We start from the raw sequence: 21,795 nt of genomic DNA, 5'->3' as shown, positions 1-21,795 counted from the left end.
TTTTGCAAAATTACAAACATCTTTACACTATAAGCTAAGTCCTTCCACATTCCTCCAGTACTCTGAAGATTATCTTGGCAAGTCTGCTCACATCAACTGGGACCAATTGTGAAGGGCTACTGTGCCTGGTAAGATTGTATGTGGTCAGGTTCACATGTAACCATAAGCAAAGAACCTTGGCCTAAGGTTAAACCCAATTACTGCTTCCCGGCTGAGTCGGCAAACAATTTAGGAAGGGGATAGCTTAAGAGTTGCATCTAAATCCAGGAGGGTGGCTTGTTTCACCTTAAACTATGATCTATTGTTGGCTTAGAAAGCTTGGCTTGTTTAAGGCAGAATAAACGCAATCCCAGGTTCAGACACAACACTAATCTATCCCCCTCCTAATAGTTGGTTTATTAATGGATGGCTTATTACGTCAAGGTTCTTGGCTCACTGCTACAAATACTAGGAAAACACAGAACCCTTGTGTGCATCTCATATAAAAACAGTAATGTTATGCCACCTTTTTCTGGTGTTGCCCAATTGGCACAGGACCATGACGGCGCCTTCTCTGTGGCCATTTCACACTTCTGGAATGTCCTCTTTAGTGAACTGCATCTGTCTCCCTCATTATTAACTTTCAGGAAGAATTTAAAAACATTCCTGTTCACTCAAGTGTTTTATGACTGTTCCTAACAACCCTGAGATTATTAGCTGTGGGGGTATCTGAGTATCTTGCATGTTTTTAGACATTCTTAGTATTTTTAGATGTTTTGGTTTTTAATTGTGTGGTTGGTGGTGGTGTTTTTACTTTTTTTATGTTTGCTGCCATGGACTCCCTTGAAAGAAAGGTGGAAAAGACACAGTCAAGAAATAAAATTAATATTGAAATATTCAGCCCTAAATGGTATGTGGCACCTTTGGCACTTTAGGGTATATTGGGTACTGTACTTGATAGACTGCATTTTGTAAATCAACTGTGTCTACATATGGTCATATGAACCATCACACTGCTCTGATGTTTTATTTACTGATATTTTACTGAAATGTTTTATTGAGAGATATCTGTTTAATTCCTTTGTTTCTTTGGTTAGAAAATTGTGTCTATATATTTTTCTTTTACATTTTTGTTATGTGTAAACTGCTTAGGGGTTTTGCAAATGAATTGGCACCGGAATATTATGAATACTTTATTTGGAACATCCAATTGGCCTTGTGTTGCGTATGTCTAAATGTACAACACAAGAGGACAAAAAAATGCAGATGTCTTAGCAGAACCACACAACAGTTTTGAAAATATATAAGCCCAAGTCTCTTAAGTTGGCAAGCTAGAACCTAACTGTGCAGGAATTTTATATGGTGTATAGTACAGACAGTTACCTGAGAGTAAGTTGGTTTGAACTCAGCAGGAGTTACCTTTAAGCAAAAATGCACAAGACTGTACTGTGTATAATTTAGAGCACAATCCTATACATGTCTACTCTGATGTAAGCCTCCCTAAGCTCAATGGGGTTTCCTCTAGGTAAGTGGATATAGAATTTCAGACATATTCCCTGAACAGAACTTCCAAGTTTAACTTTACCAAGAAGAAAATTATTTTTTTCTAAAAATACACTTAGAATCAGAAGCCAAATACTAATTTTAACACCCAAAGACAAAAGCTAATTACACAAGAGGCATTTTCGAATTTATCTGGAGACAGCTGTGAAGCTGGCATGCATTTTTAAGAATAAAGCTTAAGCATTAGCTACACCATGGCAATATTCTCCCAGCAGGCAGTTACAGGAAGGGAAATTAAATTATTCGTTTCGACTCCAGTCCAATAGAACAATTATTTCTACCATGGTAAATACCTTAAAACTGTAATCTGTACCCACAAATAATTAAAATTAAATTTCACTTCCAAATGTTTATTTTTAATTCAGCAAAAAAGAATAATTAGGACATGAATTTAGCAGTTAATATAGTGCACCTGGAATATATAGGGCAACATCCAATTAAGTCATACTTTCAGTCAGTCTGTTTGTATGACTCACTTTGGCTATCCCCCATGGCCTTCTAGTTAGCATATTATACTTTAAGAACTCCTGTTTTATTTTCCTGAAATATTCATTTCAAATCAAGGAATCAAATAGTTCCAGGCAGCAATTGTTTTGCATGGGGGTTCTGCTCCCAGTCCCTGCGAGCATTCTTGGTGTGCATCCTGCCCTCTTCTGGGTCCAAAAGGACCCACACGTCCACAGCCATGTGTCGACTGGATGTGCCTAAAATGAGTACCGCCTGCACTGCACAAAGGAAAGAGCACTACTTTTATTTTACCTAAATTGGCAGACTTACATAATTTAATGGCCAGGAGCATTACATTCATAAATTGCTCTCTTGTTAATGGATTCTATACACCCTGTTGTTTTTTAAATACATGGATCCAGTTCTGCCCATGTCAGACTTTAAGATGGTAAGTGAAATCTCTCCCTCAAGTTTGATGGAAATACCAGTGTCTTTATGTAAGCCACTTGGGATACAGACCAATTGTTGTTGCTACTCTGTAAAGTGCCCTGTAAACTGATGGCACTACAGTGGTACCTTGGGTTACATACGCTTCAGGTTACAGACTCTGCTAACCCAGAAATAGTATCTCGGGTTAAGAACTTTGCTTCAGGATGAGAACAGAAATCGCGCGGCGGCAGGGCGGCGGCAGCAGGAGGCCCCATTAGCTAAAGTGGTGCTTCAGGTTAAGAACAGTTTCAGGTTAAGAACGGACTTCCGAATGAATTAAGTACTTAACCCGAGGTACCACTGTATATAAAAACGAGCAACAGAAATGACCTTCCAAGTCAAACTGTATAGAACTGCTAACAGCAATCCCATTTGCTCTGACAATATCCATTTCCTAATGTTTCCAACAGTCATACAAGGACAAAAGAATGATAGAAAAAAAAAAAAGGCGAGTATATAGAACTATATTTACAGTAGTGGGAATAAAGAATAATTCACAAATATCAAAATACCATATATAAGCACCAACAGGTGAATTAAAAATGACAGATCTACAGGACTAGTGGCATTAATCAAGGATAGCCCAGTAAATACAAATACATGACTCAGACCTTTCTGAAGTCTCCCGTAGCTGCAAAATGGTTGCTTACAGGCTGTTGTGTTTACAAGACGGCTGGATGTCCTGTAGCTTCCTTTCAGTATCTTCCTTTAGGTGAGAATTAAGCTTAAAAAATCTATTTGTGTGTGTGTGTGTGTGTGTATGGAGAAAGGAAGCATCTGAGTAACAACTATCACGAAAGAACAAAAGAACTCAGGAAATGGCTGCACCAAGAGACATTGCTCAGCTTCAGCCAGACCTTATAAAATGGCATTCACTTTTTTCTCTCATCAATATTCCTAATACCAAAGTGACATGACATCTAACAAAGCAGCTGTGACACACAGCAGACCTTTTATAATGGCTGGTGATTAAAGTGTGATCAGAACACAGGTAGGCAAAAGTACAATAAATAGCCCTAGAATCAGTATGAAAGATGGTCATTCAGTATTAAAAAATGTATCATCTTCTGAGGACGCTTCCTGTCATTTTTCTTCCTTGCAAACCTATCTGTGAACGCATGGGGAAAAGAGTTCGTCTCTGGAAATGTCATGCCAATATGACTTAGATCTGTGGCGAGAAAAGGGTTTCTCAGCATGCACCTCTGCTTCCTTGCTTATCATTTCTCTAGGTCTTCTTGCCTTGTCACTTTCAGGTCCTTGAAAAGGCTTCTGAGGGAGTGACAAGGGCTGTGGGCAACTGTGTTATCTGCCATAGGAAAGAAATTAGCAACCTGCAGCTCACAAGTAATAGCACCTGTGCAGACTGAATGCTAGCTAAACGTACAAACCTAAAAGAAAACCAATGCATTAGCAGCAGAGACTCAGTCCCCTGATGCTATTGAGAGCCTCTGAAAACAGATATACGCTTGTCTCATGACGATGCTTATAGAAATGAAGAGTTGTACTACTAGTCTCCCAGGAAAACATTCTTACGTGAAGCCATTCTCTCCTCCACCACCACCACCCCTGCTTTACTGAAGCAGAACAGCTGCTAAGAACACACCTTTCATATAATATGTTTGCCGACGGGCAAGAAATAACAGGCTGCCACCTGTCATTCTCCAGGCAGGATTTAAACTGCAATGTTCCTGAAAATGGAAGCATTTTGGGTGTGTTCCATTCTAGCAAGAAGAGGTTTGGCTCCTGCTTATTAAATATGAGGAGAAATTACAGTGAAGAAAAATATACTGGCAACAATCTTTCCCTGCGTGAGTGCAGCAGTTATGGCATGCAGAGGGATCTCCATTTGAATAACACTTTTGTTTCCCCCTCCTCTCTTGGTGCTCCCATGTGGAGAGAGGCCTGTGAGCACTCTCCTTCTTCAATATCCAGCCTAACTTCTCCACTCTGTCGAGGAAGACAAGCTCAGACCCAGATTCATTGATTGAGCAAAGGAAGAGAGACTCTATGGGCGACACATACAACTGTGTTTTCCACTCTCTAAAACAACTTTTTGATGGGAATGAGGAAAAGCACTTTCTCTGTTTTGACCCCCAAGGTGCTGAATGTCCTTTTGCAGGAAATCTGCATCTGTCCTAATGGAATATATTTTTGTTTATATCAGGTCCTTAGCCTGATCACTGGCCAAATACAGCTTTTGCTGCATTTGGAGTTTAAAAGTAGGATAAAAATATATATCCACCAAGAAAGCAAATGAGGAGTTCCATGGAATGTTCTGCTAGCCACCAGATGGTTCAATACACATAGAAGTAATAAAAGAGGTCTGAATAAGTAATACTTATTTGATCGTTTTTCCACATTTCAACTAAAATGCAATTAGGATCTCCTTTATTCAAAGCTTACTTGTAAGTTACTTTCCCATCACTGCTTTATTTAATTGGCCTAGTGCAGAAGTAATGTTGCTAAGCTCAAAACCTTGGCTAAGTGACTGGGAATAGACCAGACTCAGAAATGTCTTCCTCCATTCCCCAGAATCGATCTATCGACTCCTTCCTTTCTCCACACTAGTTGTGATTTATCAGCACACCTGCATCAGTGCTAACTTCAGTCTTGAATCTTGTTTGACAACACTATGGAACCTGGTAATTTATTTGTCATGCCAATTTGTATCTCTGCTCTTCTCCAATTATGTACTCAAGGAAGTTAATAACAATGCAGTACAATGTAATAATACACAACACAGCAAAACATCTATAGGAAACATATTCAAAAGCAACTAAAACACTTGAGTTCTTAGGTAGCACGAACCATGATTACCATTGATACAGGTGCAAAGAGAAATCATGGTTAAAGCCAACAAGGAAAAGGAAGGAGGGGAGGAGTCTGTATGCTGCCTTGAGCTCTCTCTGGTGTGCTTTCGCCCTCAAGATGTTGCTAAAACACAAGTCCCATCTGTCTCAGCAAGCATGGCCAAAGACCAGGGTTGGTGGAAGCTGTAGTTCAGCAACATCTGCAGGATGGGGGGGGGGGGCGAAAGGGTCCCCACACCTGAGCTACTTGAAGGAAAGGAAAGAGATAAATGTGACTAATAAAATAATAATAGTACTGAAAGCTCTCATTTCTACATATGTGTTCATCCCTCTCTCATAAATACTCAGTATCCAGAACAGAAAATAGGTTGTTCTGTTGTGTAAAATATCCATGCTTCTTCAACTTTCTAAGCATCCTATGAAGTGTAAATCCCTCAATATTTTTTTTAATTATTTTTTACAATTAAGTGCTATTCATATTCTGCTAACAAAATAAACACCGCGGCCATTCTTGTATCCTATACTTGTTTCTCACTATATCCTGTAAATCTAAATTTGTACCATCTTCTGGCTTCTAAATGATGATAGCTTAAGAAAGGCGGGGGGGGGGGGAGTGTCATTAAACCACCAATCTATTTTTGTTACCCCCAAGAACATTTTTCATTCTTAATATAAGCTGATGACCCAGCAAGCAAACCCCCTCTTGACATGCATCCTTTCCCATCTCATACCTTACTGAAACTGTTCACCACATGGTTGACGCTATTTTAAATTAAAAGTTCACATCTATTTTAAATCACTTTTTATCCATGCGCACAGAGATGACAATCATCAAAACATGATTTAGGTTGTTACTGGGAGTCTGAGGGAGGCAAAAGGAGGCGGGGAGTAGCACGCAAATTTGGCAAATCACAATGGAAAAGCATGATTGGTATAGCAACTTGGAATATTTTGCTGTTTGGAACATTTTTTGCAGTAATGGGCATATGCACACTGTGAAGATCAGTTCCTTAGACCTCATGCTCTATAAATAACAGCTTACCTCGAACAACCTCTTCTACAGACTCTGTAGTTGTGGTAGTGGTGGTGGCGATACTGGTTGTTCGTTCAGTGGCTTCCTGAAACTGATCATCTGCCTCTTCTTCAGCTTCATCGCCATCTTCATCGTCGTCATCAGCATTTTCATCCTCCACATCTGTAATGTCCTCTTCCTCTGTCAACTGTTCTTCTGCTATCTTGTCATAACTGCAAGCACCAATGGATTCTGTTAAACTCCTCACAATATGTTTTTTAAAGCAATTAATTCACAGCTTTATGCAGATACAGATACCAATCACTGAGAAAAGAAAAGAACTTAATGTGTAATAATAGCCATGCTAGACTACGTGACCTCCCATTGCATGGCTGACTCTATGACCTCTGCTTAAGGTTTGGAAATCACTGCTTTGTGTTTGGGGAGGCTGAACATTTGGAAAACATCTGGTCAGGTCAGAAAGTTCACTGTGCTACACACAACGAAAGTTACATAAAATGGTATTCACAAAAGTGAATTTGTTTCTAACTAACTAAATGAGCCAGGCAAATGCTTTGCAGTTGGGGTTCTGTTAAATTGTTCTCATGTAAAAATCCTGTTCATGCCATACAACCAACATGTGTTTGTTGTACTCATGTCTTTTACAGGCAATTTCAGCATAGGAAGGTATGTAAACAGAATAGAGAAGAAGAAGAAGAAGAAGAAGAAGAAGAAGAAGAAGAAGAAGAAGAAGAGTAGTAGTTTGGATTTGATATCCCGCCTTTCACTCCCTTTAAGGAGTCTCAAAGCGGCTAACATTCTCCTTTCCCTTCCTCCCCCACAACAAACAATCTGTGAGGTGAGTGGGGCTGAGAGACTTCAAAGAAGTGTGACTGGCCCAAGATCACCCAGTAGCTGCATGTGGAGGAGCGGAGACGCGAACCCGGTTCCCCAGATTACGAGACTACCGCTCTTAACCACTACACCACACTGGAACATTGGAACCACAGGAACACTGGAAACTGACTTACACAGAGATAGACCACTGGGTCCCTCTAACTGTGTATTGTCTACTTTAACTGGCAGCAGTTCGCCAGGAATTCAGATAGGAGCTTTTCCCAGCCCTACCTGCAGACACCAAGGAGGAAGCCTGGAACCTCTGAGTACAAGGCAGATGCTATATCATTGCACTAAATTGGGAAAAGGAGGACAGTGCTACATCAGGAATGGGGAACCTACAACCTTCAGGAGCCTATTGGGCTCCAACTTACATCAGGCCTGGACAGCATGACAGAGATAGTGAGATAACATCTGGAGGGTCATAGGTTCTTTATACTTTCATATCCAAATCAGCAAAAACAACAACAGCAAAATACGTTTCGGCCAAAAAATGAACTAAACATTATAAGCATGCTGCTTTGTTAGCAAGCAGAATCATGATTCCAGGTGGAAAAGAACTTTGGGGGTAAATCACACTTGCTTTGGCATACATCTGAACATGACTAGCTCGACAAAGATGTACTGTATTTTGAACTTCACCATTGCCACTAAGTAGCGGCACACTTATTAAGAGAGCCCAGACCCACCCTCAAAGGGGCCAGGTTTTGCAACCCACAAAGAAATAGATAACACGGAAGGTAGACATCAGTACCATAAATAATAAGCCAGTCGTTATGGAAGACAGAGAGGGGGGTGGGAATTATATGATCTCATATAAGGCCACAATGGAGAGAGAAAATCGTTCAGAATTAAGAAGGAAGCTGACCATTGGTCTATCTGCCTCACTATTATTTACCCTGGCTGGCAACAATAGGACTAGAACAGGCACCTGCTCTTAAGGAAACAGCTCTGACTTGCCACTAAGCCAGGAAGCCAGAATGTTTGCATTTTTAACATACAAAATCCAGTTAAGCTATAAATATTATTTATATTGAAACAGAAGATGGGCTTTTAGATACAACTGCTCGATTATTTTTTAAAAGGGGGGGGGGTCTGCAGAGAAGAGACACCTGGACAAATATACAGGAAGCATTACCAGGTTTTCCAAGATTCCTAATGCCCATCATCCCAGGACTCAGATCTTTAGGGTAATTGTATTACCCAAGCCATTAGGTGCATCTTTAAGTCCACTGATGTGTCTATGTTATCTGTCAGCTTATGTGCATCTGAAATAATAACACATTATCTTCTTGTTTACTCAGTTAACATTTGTGCATTTAGAAAAACTGGAGAGGACTACTCCAAATATAGCATCTTTGCGTGCTTCCTTTCAAAAGCAGCTTATTCAGATATACTCTCAAATGCATAATGGCACAGGACATAATCCATTAGAGGTAAATCTATTGGTCCTTAAATGGTGCGGCAGTGAGCATTCATACGGGAGAATACTAACCTAAACTTACATGGTGGCACTTCTTCTTTTGAAGTAAACCAAATTTGTGCATCCTTCTATGAGATTTCTCAGCTATTGCAACAGCTACTTCCCGTACATACATAAACCAGTACAGTTCCAACCCAGGAATGCCCTGTGGGGGTTTTTGTTGGGGAGGGGGTTCACACTGGCTGGTAGCTTTCACCGATGTTTTTCATGCTTTCAGCAGGTACAGTGGGATCTCTGTGGTGGCAAAGACCCTCTGCTGGCGAAGTCAACTCCAAATCCCCTCCACTAAGGCAGATTGGGGGTTTCAATTGCTCTGTTAAGTGCTTCATCTGGAGATAAATTCCTTTGGCAGATATTCCTAAGTATTCACTCTCCAGCAGATAATAATCAGAGCTTGGATTAAGAGTCGCAGGCAACCACATCTAGTTTACAGTAAACTGGCTCAACCTGCTGGTGCTAGTAATTAGTTTTCCAAAGCCTATTAAACGTATTAAATGATGCACAGGGCAAATGCTCTCCTCATTCTTGAGGGGAAATAAGAAGGAATCTCAAGTATCAGCAATGTAATGACAATGGACCCTATCCAGCTTGACCCTATCCAGTTTTGTTTTTGGGAGGAGTTTTTTTTGCTTCAGAGAAGTCTTCCCTCACAATCACCTCAGGAATGATTAGCCTGTGAGTAAACTGGAGACTGTGGGGATGTGGGGTTGCACACACTGGAGGAAAAGTCTGAGCAGGCCAGATGCAACTTATGGGCCTCATTTGCTAGCCTGCAATAAAACCGTTCCCACTTCTCATACCACACAAACTTCTAAGCAACCAATATATGCAAGATCAATGCTGATCTTTTTAGGGTTCCAAATGGCACAGGAAGCCAGAAAGCAGCAACGAGAGGTGAGCAGAGCTGGCCATGCTTGCCCCCACTCTTGCTGACGGATCCAGTAACTTGCATTTCTCTGTTTTCCTGGCACTGAATTTGAAAGCTAAAGAATAAAGGAGGGGAATAAATATAGCAGCAGGAAGCTACGTAAAATGAATTATATGGTCTATTAAATTACTAAGAGGGGTCTATAAATGGATTAGGCCAGTTTTGAAAAATCATCAGAGGTGGCTATGTCAGGTGACTTAATTCACTCATCAGAGCTTCAACTTTTCTGCTGAGATTGGGGTGGGAAGGAGTTTCTGTTCGTCTCTACAAACACACCGCGAGGAATTTATGACTGAGGAATTTATAATTCCAGAAATGAAACCTTCCCCAATAATTCTGATAACTCTTTCCAGAACTTTCCCCAGTCTGCAAATATAATTTTCTAGTGGGAGTGTAAAGCAAACGATAGCAAGATTGAAGGACATGAGGTAAACATTATCTTAAGTATCAAGCCACCAGAGCTAAACACTGTTAAATATAACATCAAACATCTAACACCAGACAGGACATAAAACTCAGATCTCTTAAAATATCTTGCTGTGACTGAGGACTGCAGTGCAAATATAAAGTCCACACTTGAGTAAAAGTCTATTTTTCAACCTCTGAGATGATGAAGCATAGACACAAATCAAGGTAACGTTCTTATGAACATTCCACGAGAGCATTCCTTTTAGCATCTTTAAGAAATAAACTACCATCACAACATCCCTTGTGCTACGTCACACTGAAAGACCCATATAATATAGCCAAGCAACTCCTCTCTAACAGCATGTTCAGAAGAATATAGCACAGCACAGGGAATCAAAGCCCTTTACCATTCGTCAATTCAAGCCCAACTTCTGCTTCTTAGAAGCAAACCCCGAAACAAATTCTCCAAATGTGCAGATCAAACACAAACAAAATGTCAAATTTAAGAGCTTGAGCACATTTGTCTGGCTAATGACAATTCGCTGTACTGAAGCTAAAATCCAACCCTAATGAATTGTAGTTTAAGATTCCATTATGAACAGAGGTTAGAATCTGTGTTTGTTTGTTTTTTTAAAAAAACTGTCAGCTTAACAAAAAATAAATCCTAAAGCAGTATGTTCCTTCAAAGTTCTTTTTTCTAAGTTAGCTATCAGGGTGAGAAAGTTTTTGCAGCTTAGTACAGTGGTACCTCTAGATGCAAACGGGATCCATTCCAGAGCTCCGTTCGCATCTAGAAGCAAACGTAACCCGTACCCACGCGTCTGCAGGTCACGTTTCGGTGCTTCTGCGCATGACGTCCTTTTGAGCGTCTGCACAAGCAGCGAAACCCAGAAGTAACACGCAACATTACTTCCGGGTTGTCGCAGAGCGCAACTCGAACACGCTCATCCTGAAACACATTCAACCCAAGGTATGACTGTAATTGGAATAGATTTTAAACCAGACAGCAAAAAGTGATAGGTTTTTTGTAAACCGCTTTGAGGTGTTTTTTTTGCAATCAAGTAGTGTATAAATTTTATGAAATAAATAGAAATAAATAAGATGCAACGACTCTCTAAGAAACAGCTATTGAGCTGGAAGTAGTAGGGTTGTAAAGGTAAAGGGACCTCTGACCATTAGGTCCAGTCGTGACCGACTCTGGGGTTGTGGCACTCATCTTGCTTTACTGGCCAAGGGAGCTGGCGTTCAGCTTCCGGGTCATGTGGCCAGCATGACTAAGCCGCTTCTGGTGAACCAGAGCAGCACACGGAAACGCCGTTTACCTTCCCGCCAGAGTGATACCTATTTATCTACTTGCACTTTGATGTGCTTTCGAACTGCTAGGTTGGCAGGAGCAGGGACCGAGCAACGGGAGCTCACCCCGTCACGGGGATTCGAACCACCGACCTTCTGATCGGCAAGTCCTAGGCTCTGTGGTTTAACCCACAGCGCCACCCGCGTCCCTTAGTAGGGTTGTATCTAGAATCAATTACCCCTTCTCCAAACATCTGATGACTTGGCATGAAGCAACAATGTAGAACTAAGTCACTTCAAACATTACATCAGCAACATGAATACAGTTCAAAATTCACTTAAAGACAAGAATTCTATGCGTTGCCAATTCCACTGAACAATCTACTTACTTCCAAGTAAACATGCTGTGGACTGAGCTGCATGTTTGTCATTAAAAGATCACAATCTTTCAGTCAAAGACTTTCAGCAAAGGATTCCTCTGCTGAAGTTTCTCATGCAAACTTTTTCTTCAAAAGAACATCTTGGCTTAATAAACTGCCTAATGATGGCAGGAGTAGCGGCCTTACCTGCCATCTGCATAATCTGCATCGGCTCCTCCCCACCAAACATCAGAGTCATCTTCTTCAGCGTCAGCTGAATCTATGTTGTCACTTTCATCTGCTACCGGGCAGCAAACAAACTCCACACCCCGGAACTTGTCAATCCCACATGGTAACAGCATACCGTAGTCATGCAGATTCATGCCCTTTTCGCTACAGGACTAAAAACAAAATGGGGGGGAGGGAGAGATAGAATATATGGTTACACGAGAAAGAAGCTATTTAAAATATTTATTAGACAATGGCTAACAAATTGATTCAGCGTGTACACTTAGCGTTAATTCAACTCTTAGCACCAATTCAAACCTTAGAGCAATAATCACACAGAAGCCCAGGAATTTGCTCTACATTGTGGTGGCTCCATGCAACGGTGGAGAGTAACTCTTACTTCACTGACATTCAGTGAGAACCACAAGGCGTAAATGAATACTAATATATAAAGGTTTTATCAAGACGACATTCCCATGTTAAAGAATTACAGATAAACCACACAGAATATAACATAATTTGCATTTGTATCTTCTAAGCAGGTAGATGGTGCATTGCAGATATAATCTTGAAGTCAAGAGCACTTGGAAGTCAACCTGACACGGCACTCTCCAAAATATACGGATGTGCCTTCAGATATTCACAGATAAAGAAAGCACCCACTTGTGAAAGGAATTAAAAATGGGACAAGTGGCCTTAAGATGTTTAAAAGTTCCCCTTCCATGATTTAAACCTGCAGTATTTCTCACTGACAGAATTAGATAAGAACTACAAAAAGCAAATATACACAAATCAGGTGGGGTAGGAGTGGAATTCAAATTTGGACCATCACTGAAAATCCCCGTTGTATTCTCACTTGTGGAATCAAGGATGGTGGGTTTGTTTGTTTTTTAAAAAATATGTTTGGTCCATTAAAAATGGACTTTTTAGTTTAAGACAGTAGACTACACAGTCCACTTTTCCAGATGTTGAAAACAAGCAACAACAAGCATAGAAGAACAGCAGTTTTATTTACTTATTCTTAAGTTCTCCATGCTTTTAACATAAAAAAAGGAATCCATGGTGCCTGTTCAGACATCAGATTACACAATTATCTATTGTTTTTATTCTTCTTCTGCCACCTCATTTTCCACCTGAATTAATTTGTTTGAAGATAACCACTTTGAGGTCCTTGATGGCCAGGTAGGTTAAAACGTGTTCCTCCATAAGTTGATTGTATTCCTATTCTTTTCGCGCCTGATGTTTCTTAAACAGAATGTTTTTTCTTGAACAGAAACTGCTCTGGCTTATGCAGACTATAGCTGGACAACACTGAGAAGATGCAAGATCCTTGAATATTGTAAATGGCATTGTTATAATGATGTAGCCAATGCTAATCAAAGGGCATAACTGACATTATGGTTTCTCGAGGATCTTGTCCCTTCTGCAATTTATTTGCAGCATGCAGTAGTTTCAAGAGCTCTCAGTAGGCTGCCTGTTATAGCCTTCAAGGTGCCATTACTCTCAAGAATGGACTGTAGGTCATCAGTAATAATTTACTGCTGCAGCACCTTTAGAGTGAACCTAAGCACAGGAGCCACAGAAATTCATTATGTTTTGTTGTTTGTCTTGTATAAGTTGTTCCAAGAGTATTTTGCTGGCCTTTGCAATTTGTTTGGCAACTGTTCTAAGCTGGTAGCACTGAACTGTGATTTTATTTTCCGTAAGATTTTCCAAGTGTTTGTCAAAGCCACTAAAATCTGACATGGAATATAACTGAAAAATTAAAATATTTGGCTCCCAATTAAGGCTTCAGGCAATAAAGATGAACACTCAGCTGGGCCCACAGGCTTACAAAACAATAGATAGGAATATAACCACACATTCCCCTTTTCCCCATAATATCTTATTGCACTTATTTTTATTCATAAGAGAAACATCAAATAAGCTTCAAGGTACTGATTATAAACATACCTCCTTAGCTACTGTGTGCCAGTGCAGGTGAGTTTCACAAATATCCATCCTTTCTTGGTGAAGGAACTTGCACTTATCTGGCACCAGAAGAGCATCACTCACGAATTCTCCAACTGAAAGAAAAATTACGTGACATCTTCATTTTATTATCACCTTGAATGGATGCTTTTCAGAGCAACAGCTTACAAGCAGACATCTTACAAACTGGTACTGAGAAGAAAATGTTCCCTGTGGGCCAACTCACACCTTAATTAACAGCCAGATTAAAAAAAGTAAAAAATAAATCCTTACTGAATTAAGTAGATTTCAATTTGTGATATTATTGCATAGTGCCTGTGCTTTAAATACACACATCTAATGGCATGGTATCTCTTTTGCTTCTGCAGTGCCAGTACTTACAAGCCTCACTTCTGAAACATCTCCAACTCGCTTATCTTTGTGCCCAAAGGGTAAGAAATTTGACTGTTCTAAAATGAAAACTGGTACTTTAAGGTTATCAAATTTGGTTCTTTTGACCTTGTGTGACCAGAACACAGTGGAATACACAGCCCTAATGGATGGTGGATCCAATATCCCTACTTTAAGATTAGTTGGCTGAAGCCATCCCTTTCACTATACATTAAAAATGATGAAAATACAATCTGATTAATACAGGAGTCAAAATGATGGGAAAACTCATATTGTCTAATGCCACGTCAGATGTTCATTTCTTTATAAGATTTCTCACCCGCCCGCCATCAAAAGGACCCAGAACAAGTTAGAATAATAAAATGCACAATTATAAAAATAAATCCATTATAAAAACATGTAATACCATTTCAAATGGAACTAAGCAATAAAAATTTAGCAAAATGGGTAAATTATAAAAACCCAGGATACGGGTTTGCCTATAACTGGTTTTATGCAAGGGTAGTCAATTCTAAGCATCTTAATATAATACTTTTCTTGTCATGCAAAAGGCTTGCAGGCGCACTTTCAAACAAACACTGAGATGGACCAAAACAAATTGCTTCTACAACTGATGGAATAAGTTTTGCTCATGAAAGGGGAGGGGTTATTCTGTGAGCAGAACTCTCTTTCCATCACCAGGAACACTGGAACACACAACACGGACCCTAACAGGAGACTGATATGATTTAGCTCTCATCAGTATGTTTCTTGATGAACCATTTATAATACAATAATTAATAATAATTTATTATTTATACCCCGCCCATCTGGCTGAGTTTCCCCAGCCACTCTGGGCAGCCTCCAACCGAATATTAAAAATAATACAGCAGCAAACATTAAAAACTGCCCTAAACAGGGCCGTCTTCTGTTGTCTTTTAAAAGTAAAATAGTTGCTTATTGCCTTGACATCTGCTGGGAGGGCATGCCACAGGGCAGGCGTCACTACCGAGAAGGCCCTCTGCCTGGTTCCCTGTAATCTCACTTCTCGCAGCGAGGGAACCGCCAGAAGGCCCTTGGAACTGGACCTCAGTGTCTGGGCTGGACGATGGGGGTAGAGACACATTTACTGTCTACTGCACAACAAGAAACACTTCAGTGCAAAAGTATGGCTCCCAGCTCCAGAGTGTGATAAGAGTGAAGCCCTCTCTTGAGCACTGCACTTTTAAATGGCCAAAAAAGATCCACATACTTAACTATAACAATGCCAATATATCACCTGGGAAGAAATGTTTACATTGCTTTGCGGTTGTAGAGATTATTCATTGATAAGCAGTATGATTTATTACCTGACAACTGCTGTCATTCTCTGGCAAGTTTGGCGTTTGTGAGCCATCTTAATTATCCAAGTGATAAATGGTGAAGAAACAGGCTTATAGAAAGTTTACATGAAGAGGAAGAAAAAACACTATCTACACGAGCATTTGAGGTTAGGCAGTAAGAACATGACATAACTGTAATCCACACCTCCTTATGCAGCGTTACGTACACCTGTTATTCATATTGTGTAGGATGCCACATTCTGATTTCAACTATATTCATTTCCACCTAGTCACATTGGCCTCATTTGGATGCAATATTAACCTACCATTTAGAATTATGTGAACTCAGTTTTTCCTCCTCTCTGGCACGGTCACAAGAAAAAATAAAAATAAAAAATCTTCCATTATTATCTGTCCTTCGACTTTTGTACGCTCCAGAGGAGAAGATTAAAAGCATCCACTTCCTGTTTAATTTAACCATTATTTGTTCTTATGAAATTTGTTTTAAACCTTTTGGGTGTGGTCCTGACTTGTTCCAAGACATCATAGTTTAAACTAACCATGGTTTGGCCTGTCTGCAGTTCTTGGCATTGCATTTTTATATTCTTAGTCTCAATTCCGATTGCTTAAATATCTGCATCACAACTAACTTCTCCTTTAACTCGTCTGGAGCATAAGATACAGTAAGTTAGCATCTGATCTCCCAAACTCCTGATTTTGCATGAGGATGTGACACATGGGTGGCAGACTAAAATAGTTTCATTTTTCATTTGTATCTAGCCAGCCTTGTGAAATTTTTGCATGCAGCTTTCTATTCTGCCTGAATAAAAGTTGTGTTTAACCCAAAAGTCTTTGTATTCTTGCAGCCGTACCACAGCATCAACTGATTATGCAGGGCATTTTGATTATTTTACGATCATCAGTGTGCTTCTATGTACTTCAGGTTGTGTTTGGATTGGAGTCCTAGTTATTGACAGCTGAATAAGATCAAAATTCATTTATTTTGAAGTGTTGACTTGTAATGATAGGGAATTACATCAGAATCAACTTATTGATTTAGGTATAAAATAAGTGGTCTTGTGAAACCATTAACAAAAACGTTCACTCTGCTAAGAGGCATTCCCATTTTCTATAAGTAGTCCTATAACTGCTAGCAATCAATGACTTCGTCAGGCCACTGTTTCTCAACAAAGGCCTGATTAAGACATAAGGCTTAACTACAGTTTAACATTACAAGAAGCAGCCTTGGGTTTGTCAGCTCCTGCTTCTCTCATCTCTATCAGCTTGGCTGTGAGGAGTTCAGAAGCATTTCTCCCTAAAGCCGCTAGCATATTATGCTTTTCAGGGCTGACTATGCAATCTGTAACCTGACAAGCTTATCTTGTGGGCACATGCTGACAGAAATATATTTTACAATACTTTTCTGCCATTAGACAACAAATAAGCTAAAAGCAAATATATAATGTTTCAAGTAAATTAAAAGAGCTTCAGAGTTTTTGTTACATTTTCCAAACACTCAAGCGCAATTATTTTTTGCCTTGGGAACTGTAGTACTTTTATGTTCATACCAATCCCACTTTGAGGTTACTGATGATCTGTATATTTGAAGGAGCATCTTCACCCTCATCTTTCCAGCCCGGACACTGAAATACAGCACCGAGAGGCTTTTGGCAGCTCCCTCACTGTGAGAAGTGAAGCTACAGGGAACCAGGTAGACGGTCTTCTCGGTAGTCGCGCCAGATGTCAAGGAGATAAGTAACTATACAACCTTTAGAAGACATCGGAAGGCGCCCTGTACAGTGGAGTTTTTAATGTTTAATGTTTTATTACGTTTTTGTATATGCTGGAAGCTGCCCAGAGTGGCTGGAACAACCCAATCGGATGGGCGAGGTACAAATAATAAAATTGTTGTTGTTTCTGTTATTGCATGGACAACTGTGGTCAAGCTATCCAGGAATGGCTATCACTGTCCTTATCACCCCTGGCTGGTAAAAGGAACTCTGGGCCACCAAGAATACTTGTTCCTCCAATGACAAGAGTTGGACCCAGAAGCACCCTTAGCTATGCAGAGAGAGTCTGACTCCCTGCCACTCAGGCAAGCAGCTTACCAGCTACCTGGATACAACCACTCACCCACACAGCCTTTGTCTTGCCAAGATTGAGGCTCAGTTTTTCAGCCCTCATCGAGGACCTGCAATTCACTACTAAATTTCATACTGCTCGACAAAGGTTTACAGGAAAGCGCAATCTATAATAATTTTAATAAATAAAAATAAATGCATTGCCCAATTTATTAAACCAAATTCACTTCTTAATTATAAACCAGCACCTTAGGGTCATTCACACTGCCAAATTTAGGCAACTTGTGGCTCTCTATGGATTCTGGAGCTGGCTTTTGTTCTCTCTGTAAGAGAATATTAAGGTTACCATAGTAAGCTACTTAAAACAATGGGATTGATATTAATTCTACATAGGTTATGAGCTCTATGGAAAGAACTGGGAAGCTGGCCAGAGAGTTAAGGTATACAGTCATACCTTGGGTTAAATATGCTTCAGGTTGAGCGTTTTCAGGTTACGCACCGCAGCAACCTGGAAGTAACGAAAGGTGTTACTTCTGGGTTTTGCCGCTCGCGCATGCGCAGATGCTCAAAATGACATCACGCGCATGCGCGGAAGCAGCAAATTGCGACCCGCACAGACGCAGGTTGTGTTCGCTTCAGGATGCGAACCGGGCTCCAGAACGGATCCCGTTCACATCCAGAGGTACCACTGTAACTCTGTGCTCTCCAGTTCACCACAGCTTGAACCAAAGAGTGGCCATTTTGAAGAGCGTATGCTGGGTTTTGTTGCATTTTTAAAAATAGGTTGGGACTCTTTCTGCTCTTTGCCCTGAAGCATGTAACTGAAAAGGAAGGATAAAGCAGCACTCCTTTCCTGAAGCAGAAGGAATCCCTCCACCTCCAAACATCTGGGTTTTTTTGTGGGAAGGATGTAACACTATTGGCATGGACTCGCCTGCAAGACTTTATTTCAAAGGATACATGTGGTTGGAAGTATGCTTTTGACTCAGTGTTTATTTTAGAAGACGCTCAGAGACAATATTAATGATATTAAAGGACATGTAGCCAGTCAACTGTAGATAATGTTGTCAGGCCCCATATACACCACTGGATCCATTTTAATGCATAATTCAACAATATACATTTCTCTCAAATTAGCTAAATTGACAAAAACATGAAACGTAATTAAGATACACAGGGAAATATTATAAGAGCCACATGGATCACTTAGCAATTTAAAACAGAAACAACTGAATGCTGTTTGCATATTGCTATATATAGTAATTAAAGCAGAAATCTAAATGTATCCTAATCATTAAATAGACTCTTAGCACTGTTTAAAATGGCTGTTTTCTAGGTTGATCTTGCTTATTTAGACTAATCTAAACATTGAAGTTTTAAATATAGAAGAATTCAGCAAATGTTGCTGCTTTTCTGTCTGGTTACATCTTATTTATTTATATTTAACAAAATGTATAGACCACATATTCAGCACGGAATAATAATTTCTAAGCAGCTTACATTAAATGGTATAAAATATTTATAAGGAAACACCAGTAAAATAAATAGACTTTATGGGGGGAAAACTAACATAATAAAATTATCAAAATATATAAAACAAGCAGCATTTAAAAACCAGTATACACAATAGAAATTACATGCCTAGGTAGGCTTGCATAAACAGAAACCTTTTTAGCAGGCATCAAAAACAGAGCGGAGGTGGCTGCCGAATATTAATGAGAACACATTATTTTTCCAGACACACTAAGTGTTATTCAAATCTTACTCATCATGCATATAAATATGGGGGATGCATTTGCTTAGGAAAAGCTTCTTTAACATGCTTCGTTACATTTGCAGATGCCCATCTAAAATTCCCCTGAAGTACTGTATCATTTTCTTGTTGCTTATTCAGGTTTTGAATAAAACCCTTTCCCCAGTATTTTATTCCTTCATGGCTGGCGTTTCAAGTCTAGGTGTTTACGTGCCCTGCAACTTTGGATTAATGGGTGCAGCAAGAGAACCACATCACCATGGCTACTGATAGTAAATCAATATGTAACAAACATCCTAAACATTTATTTTCTGGAGCACCAAAATTCATAAATGGATATTATTAAATCTCTCAGAAAGTGTGCAAGCATTAAGTGTTTCTTCTATCAAGCAGCACAAGGGTCCTCTAAGCTTATGAAGACACTTCAATCTTTCCCCAAAAGTTGTTTTGGTTGGCTCAGGAGACAAGTACCAACACAGTTGGAATCCTACCAGGCCAATGCGTAGAACAGCATCCCTAAAAAGACTAGGCACAGCCAGTAAAGAAACATCTTTGTCAGGTCACCTTACTGTTTCTTTTTCATCAGAAGAACTGAAAGCATGCTATGACTCAAGCACAGTTACACTATTTTAACCTGCACTTCCAAAACCATAAGCTGTTGGCCCTTTGTTAACATTACATGATGGGAGGAGGCTTTTAAAAATAGGTTATGGTATAGCTGAAAAGCCTCTGTGATAGAGGAACTGGGTTACTCAGGACCTATCGTTCCAAAGCAAGGTGACTGAAAACTTGTCCAATAAAAAAATGTTTCTCAAAGGAAACACAAACTGATTTTAATATCGTATTTTTTATATTGCTTTTATATTGCTATATTGTGGTTTGTTTATGGACAACAAACAGGGTGGGAGGGAAGACAACAAATGAACATTGGTTTGAAACAACCTGCAGTTTCTTTGCTCATCTGGAAGACAAATCCTGCTTGTCCAACAAGCCACGGTTAAAACAAATGGTTTGTGTTATGTCCAAGTGGGGCCTATGTCAACCACACCCACAATGCTACTGAGCAATGCAAAAATGAACAGAAAGGTGTGTGGGGCTGGATAAGAGATTGGTCTGTTGTATGTCCACCCGAAAGCCTATTGGTCACCACAGAGCCATGTTTAAATAACAAAAGGAGTTTAAGATGTTTTGTAGCACTTTGAATGACTAATTATTATGTCAGGCTTTAGTGAAGTACAGTTTACTCGATTGGATCCTCAGTTTGTAAGTGTTTCTACATAGGTGTAGAAGGAATAAAAAGTTGCTGACTGTGGAAATGGTGAAGACGTGCAAAATTGTTTGTAACAATTCAATTAGAGCTTAAAGTGTATGCAAAGTCAGTGCAGCAACCATTCACAGCAGTGGTAGCTGAAGACAAATGTGTTAAGAATATAGTGCTAAGCAAATAACACCTGTAGCAGACCAGAAAGCCACTGTACTTGCCTATCTTAGTTGACACATCTGCATCTGGCTCACATACTGTAGCAAAACTGTTATAATGGGAACACAGAACAACACATACAACATTTGCCCTGAGTAAGATGATTCTCTAAGGACACCGACAGAAACAATCCGAGATGCATATTGATGAAACTGAAGTATATAACAAAGCCTGAAAGTTCCTTCTACGAATGTCAATTCAACTAATTGCTCCGTCCAAACCACCAGTAGAAAAACAAAGGATCACATTACCTTTAAGAACTATCCTAATCGTATTAATCCCATAAACAAAGAGTAGTATTTTAGAGCATCTTTTCCTTTAGTATTCCCAAAAGGTACTGTGTTAAAATGGAAGTCAGTGAGCTATGGAATTAGCACCTTGCTTGTGTTTTTGTTGCCTTTTATTCTTCTGCCTTAAAAAGGAAGCTTAATTCTTATACCCAGACATCAATATTAAGTCAGCCTGAAATATACATGCATATTCCCAAAATGCATGCATATTATGCATAGAACATATCGTGCAATCTCAGGCAGAGCAGAAATTAACAGCTAAAGAACATGACTTATTTTTGAGGAATATATAATCACCTAGCTGTAGACCTGTGGTTCTCAAACTATTTTCTCAGGGCCACACCAATTCTTTTATTGATAAGAAATACTTTGGAAATCACAACTAGGATTGTCTTCAGTATCACTTTATGCTCTTGCTCTCATTTTGAAAAGATCCTTATCCATATTTTGCAAAGAAAAAAAATGATACTATATTATGCTATATACTACACTGAAATGTTTAAATGTTTCTTTGATTGTTCTAGAATCTTCCCACCACATTTGCCATCCTCTCCTGCCACATCAGTGTGGTGTGCCACACCCTTTGAAAACCACTGCTGTAATCATTGTAATCCATGCCCCTGATAACACAGG

General features: G+C 39.6%; 1 protein-coding gene across 4 annotated transcripts in view; it reads right to left on the bottom strand.

Moving 5' to 3' along the window:
• The window catches only part of APP (amyloid beta precursor protein), a 147,127-nt gene that overhangs the window by 54,512 nt on the left and 70,820 nt on the right, over window positions 1-21,795 (bottom strand). For all 4 annotated transcript variants that reach the window (XM_083736579.1, XM_083736580.1, XM_083736581.1 and 1 more), the window contains exons 4-6: window positions 13,850-13,962; window positions 11,876-12,069; window positions 6,331-6,533 (exon numbers count right to left, since the gene is read on the bottom strand). In XM_083736579.1, the coding sequence (XP_083592705.1) occupies window positions 6,331-6,533; window positions 11,876-12,069; window positions 13,850-13,962 (510 nt within the window). The remainder of the gene's footprint in view (window positions 1-6,330; window positions 6,534-11,875; window positions 12,070-13,849; window positions 13,963-21,795) is intronic.

This window comes from Podarcis gaigeae (assembly GCF_964106915.1).
Source record: "Podarcis gaigeae genome assembly, chromosome: 4".
Classification (NCBI taxonomy): Eukaryota; Metazoa; Chordata; class Lepidosauria; order Squamata; family Lacertidae; genus Podarcis; species Podarcis gaigeae.
Note: the sequence above shows the minus strand (reverse complement) of the source record. Positions and strands in the feature narration are given on the sequence as shown.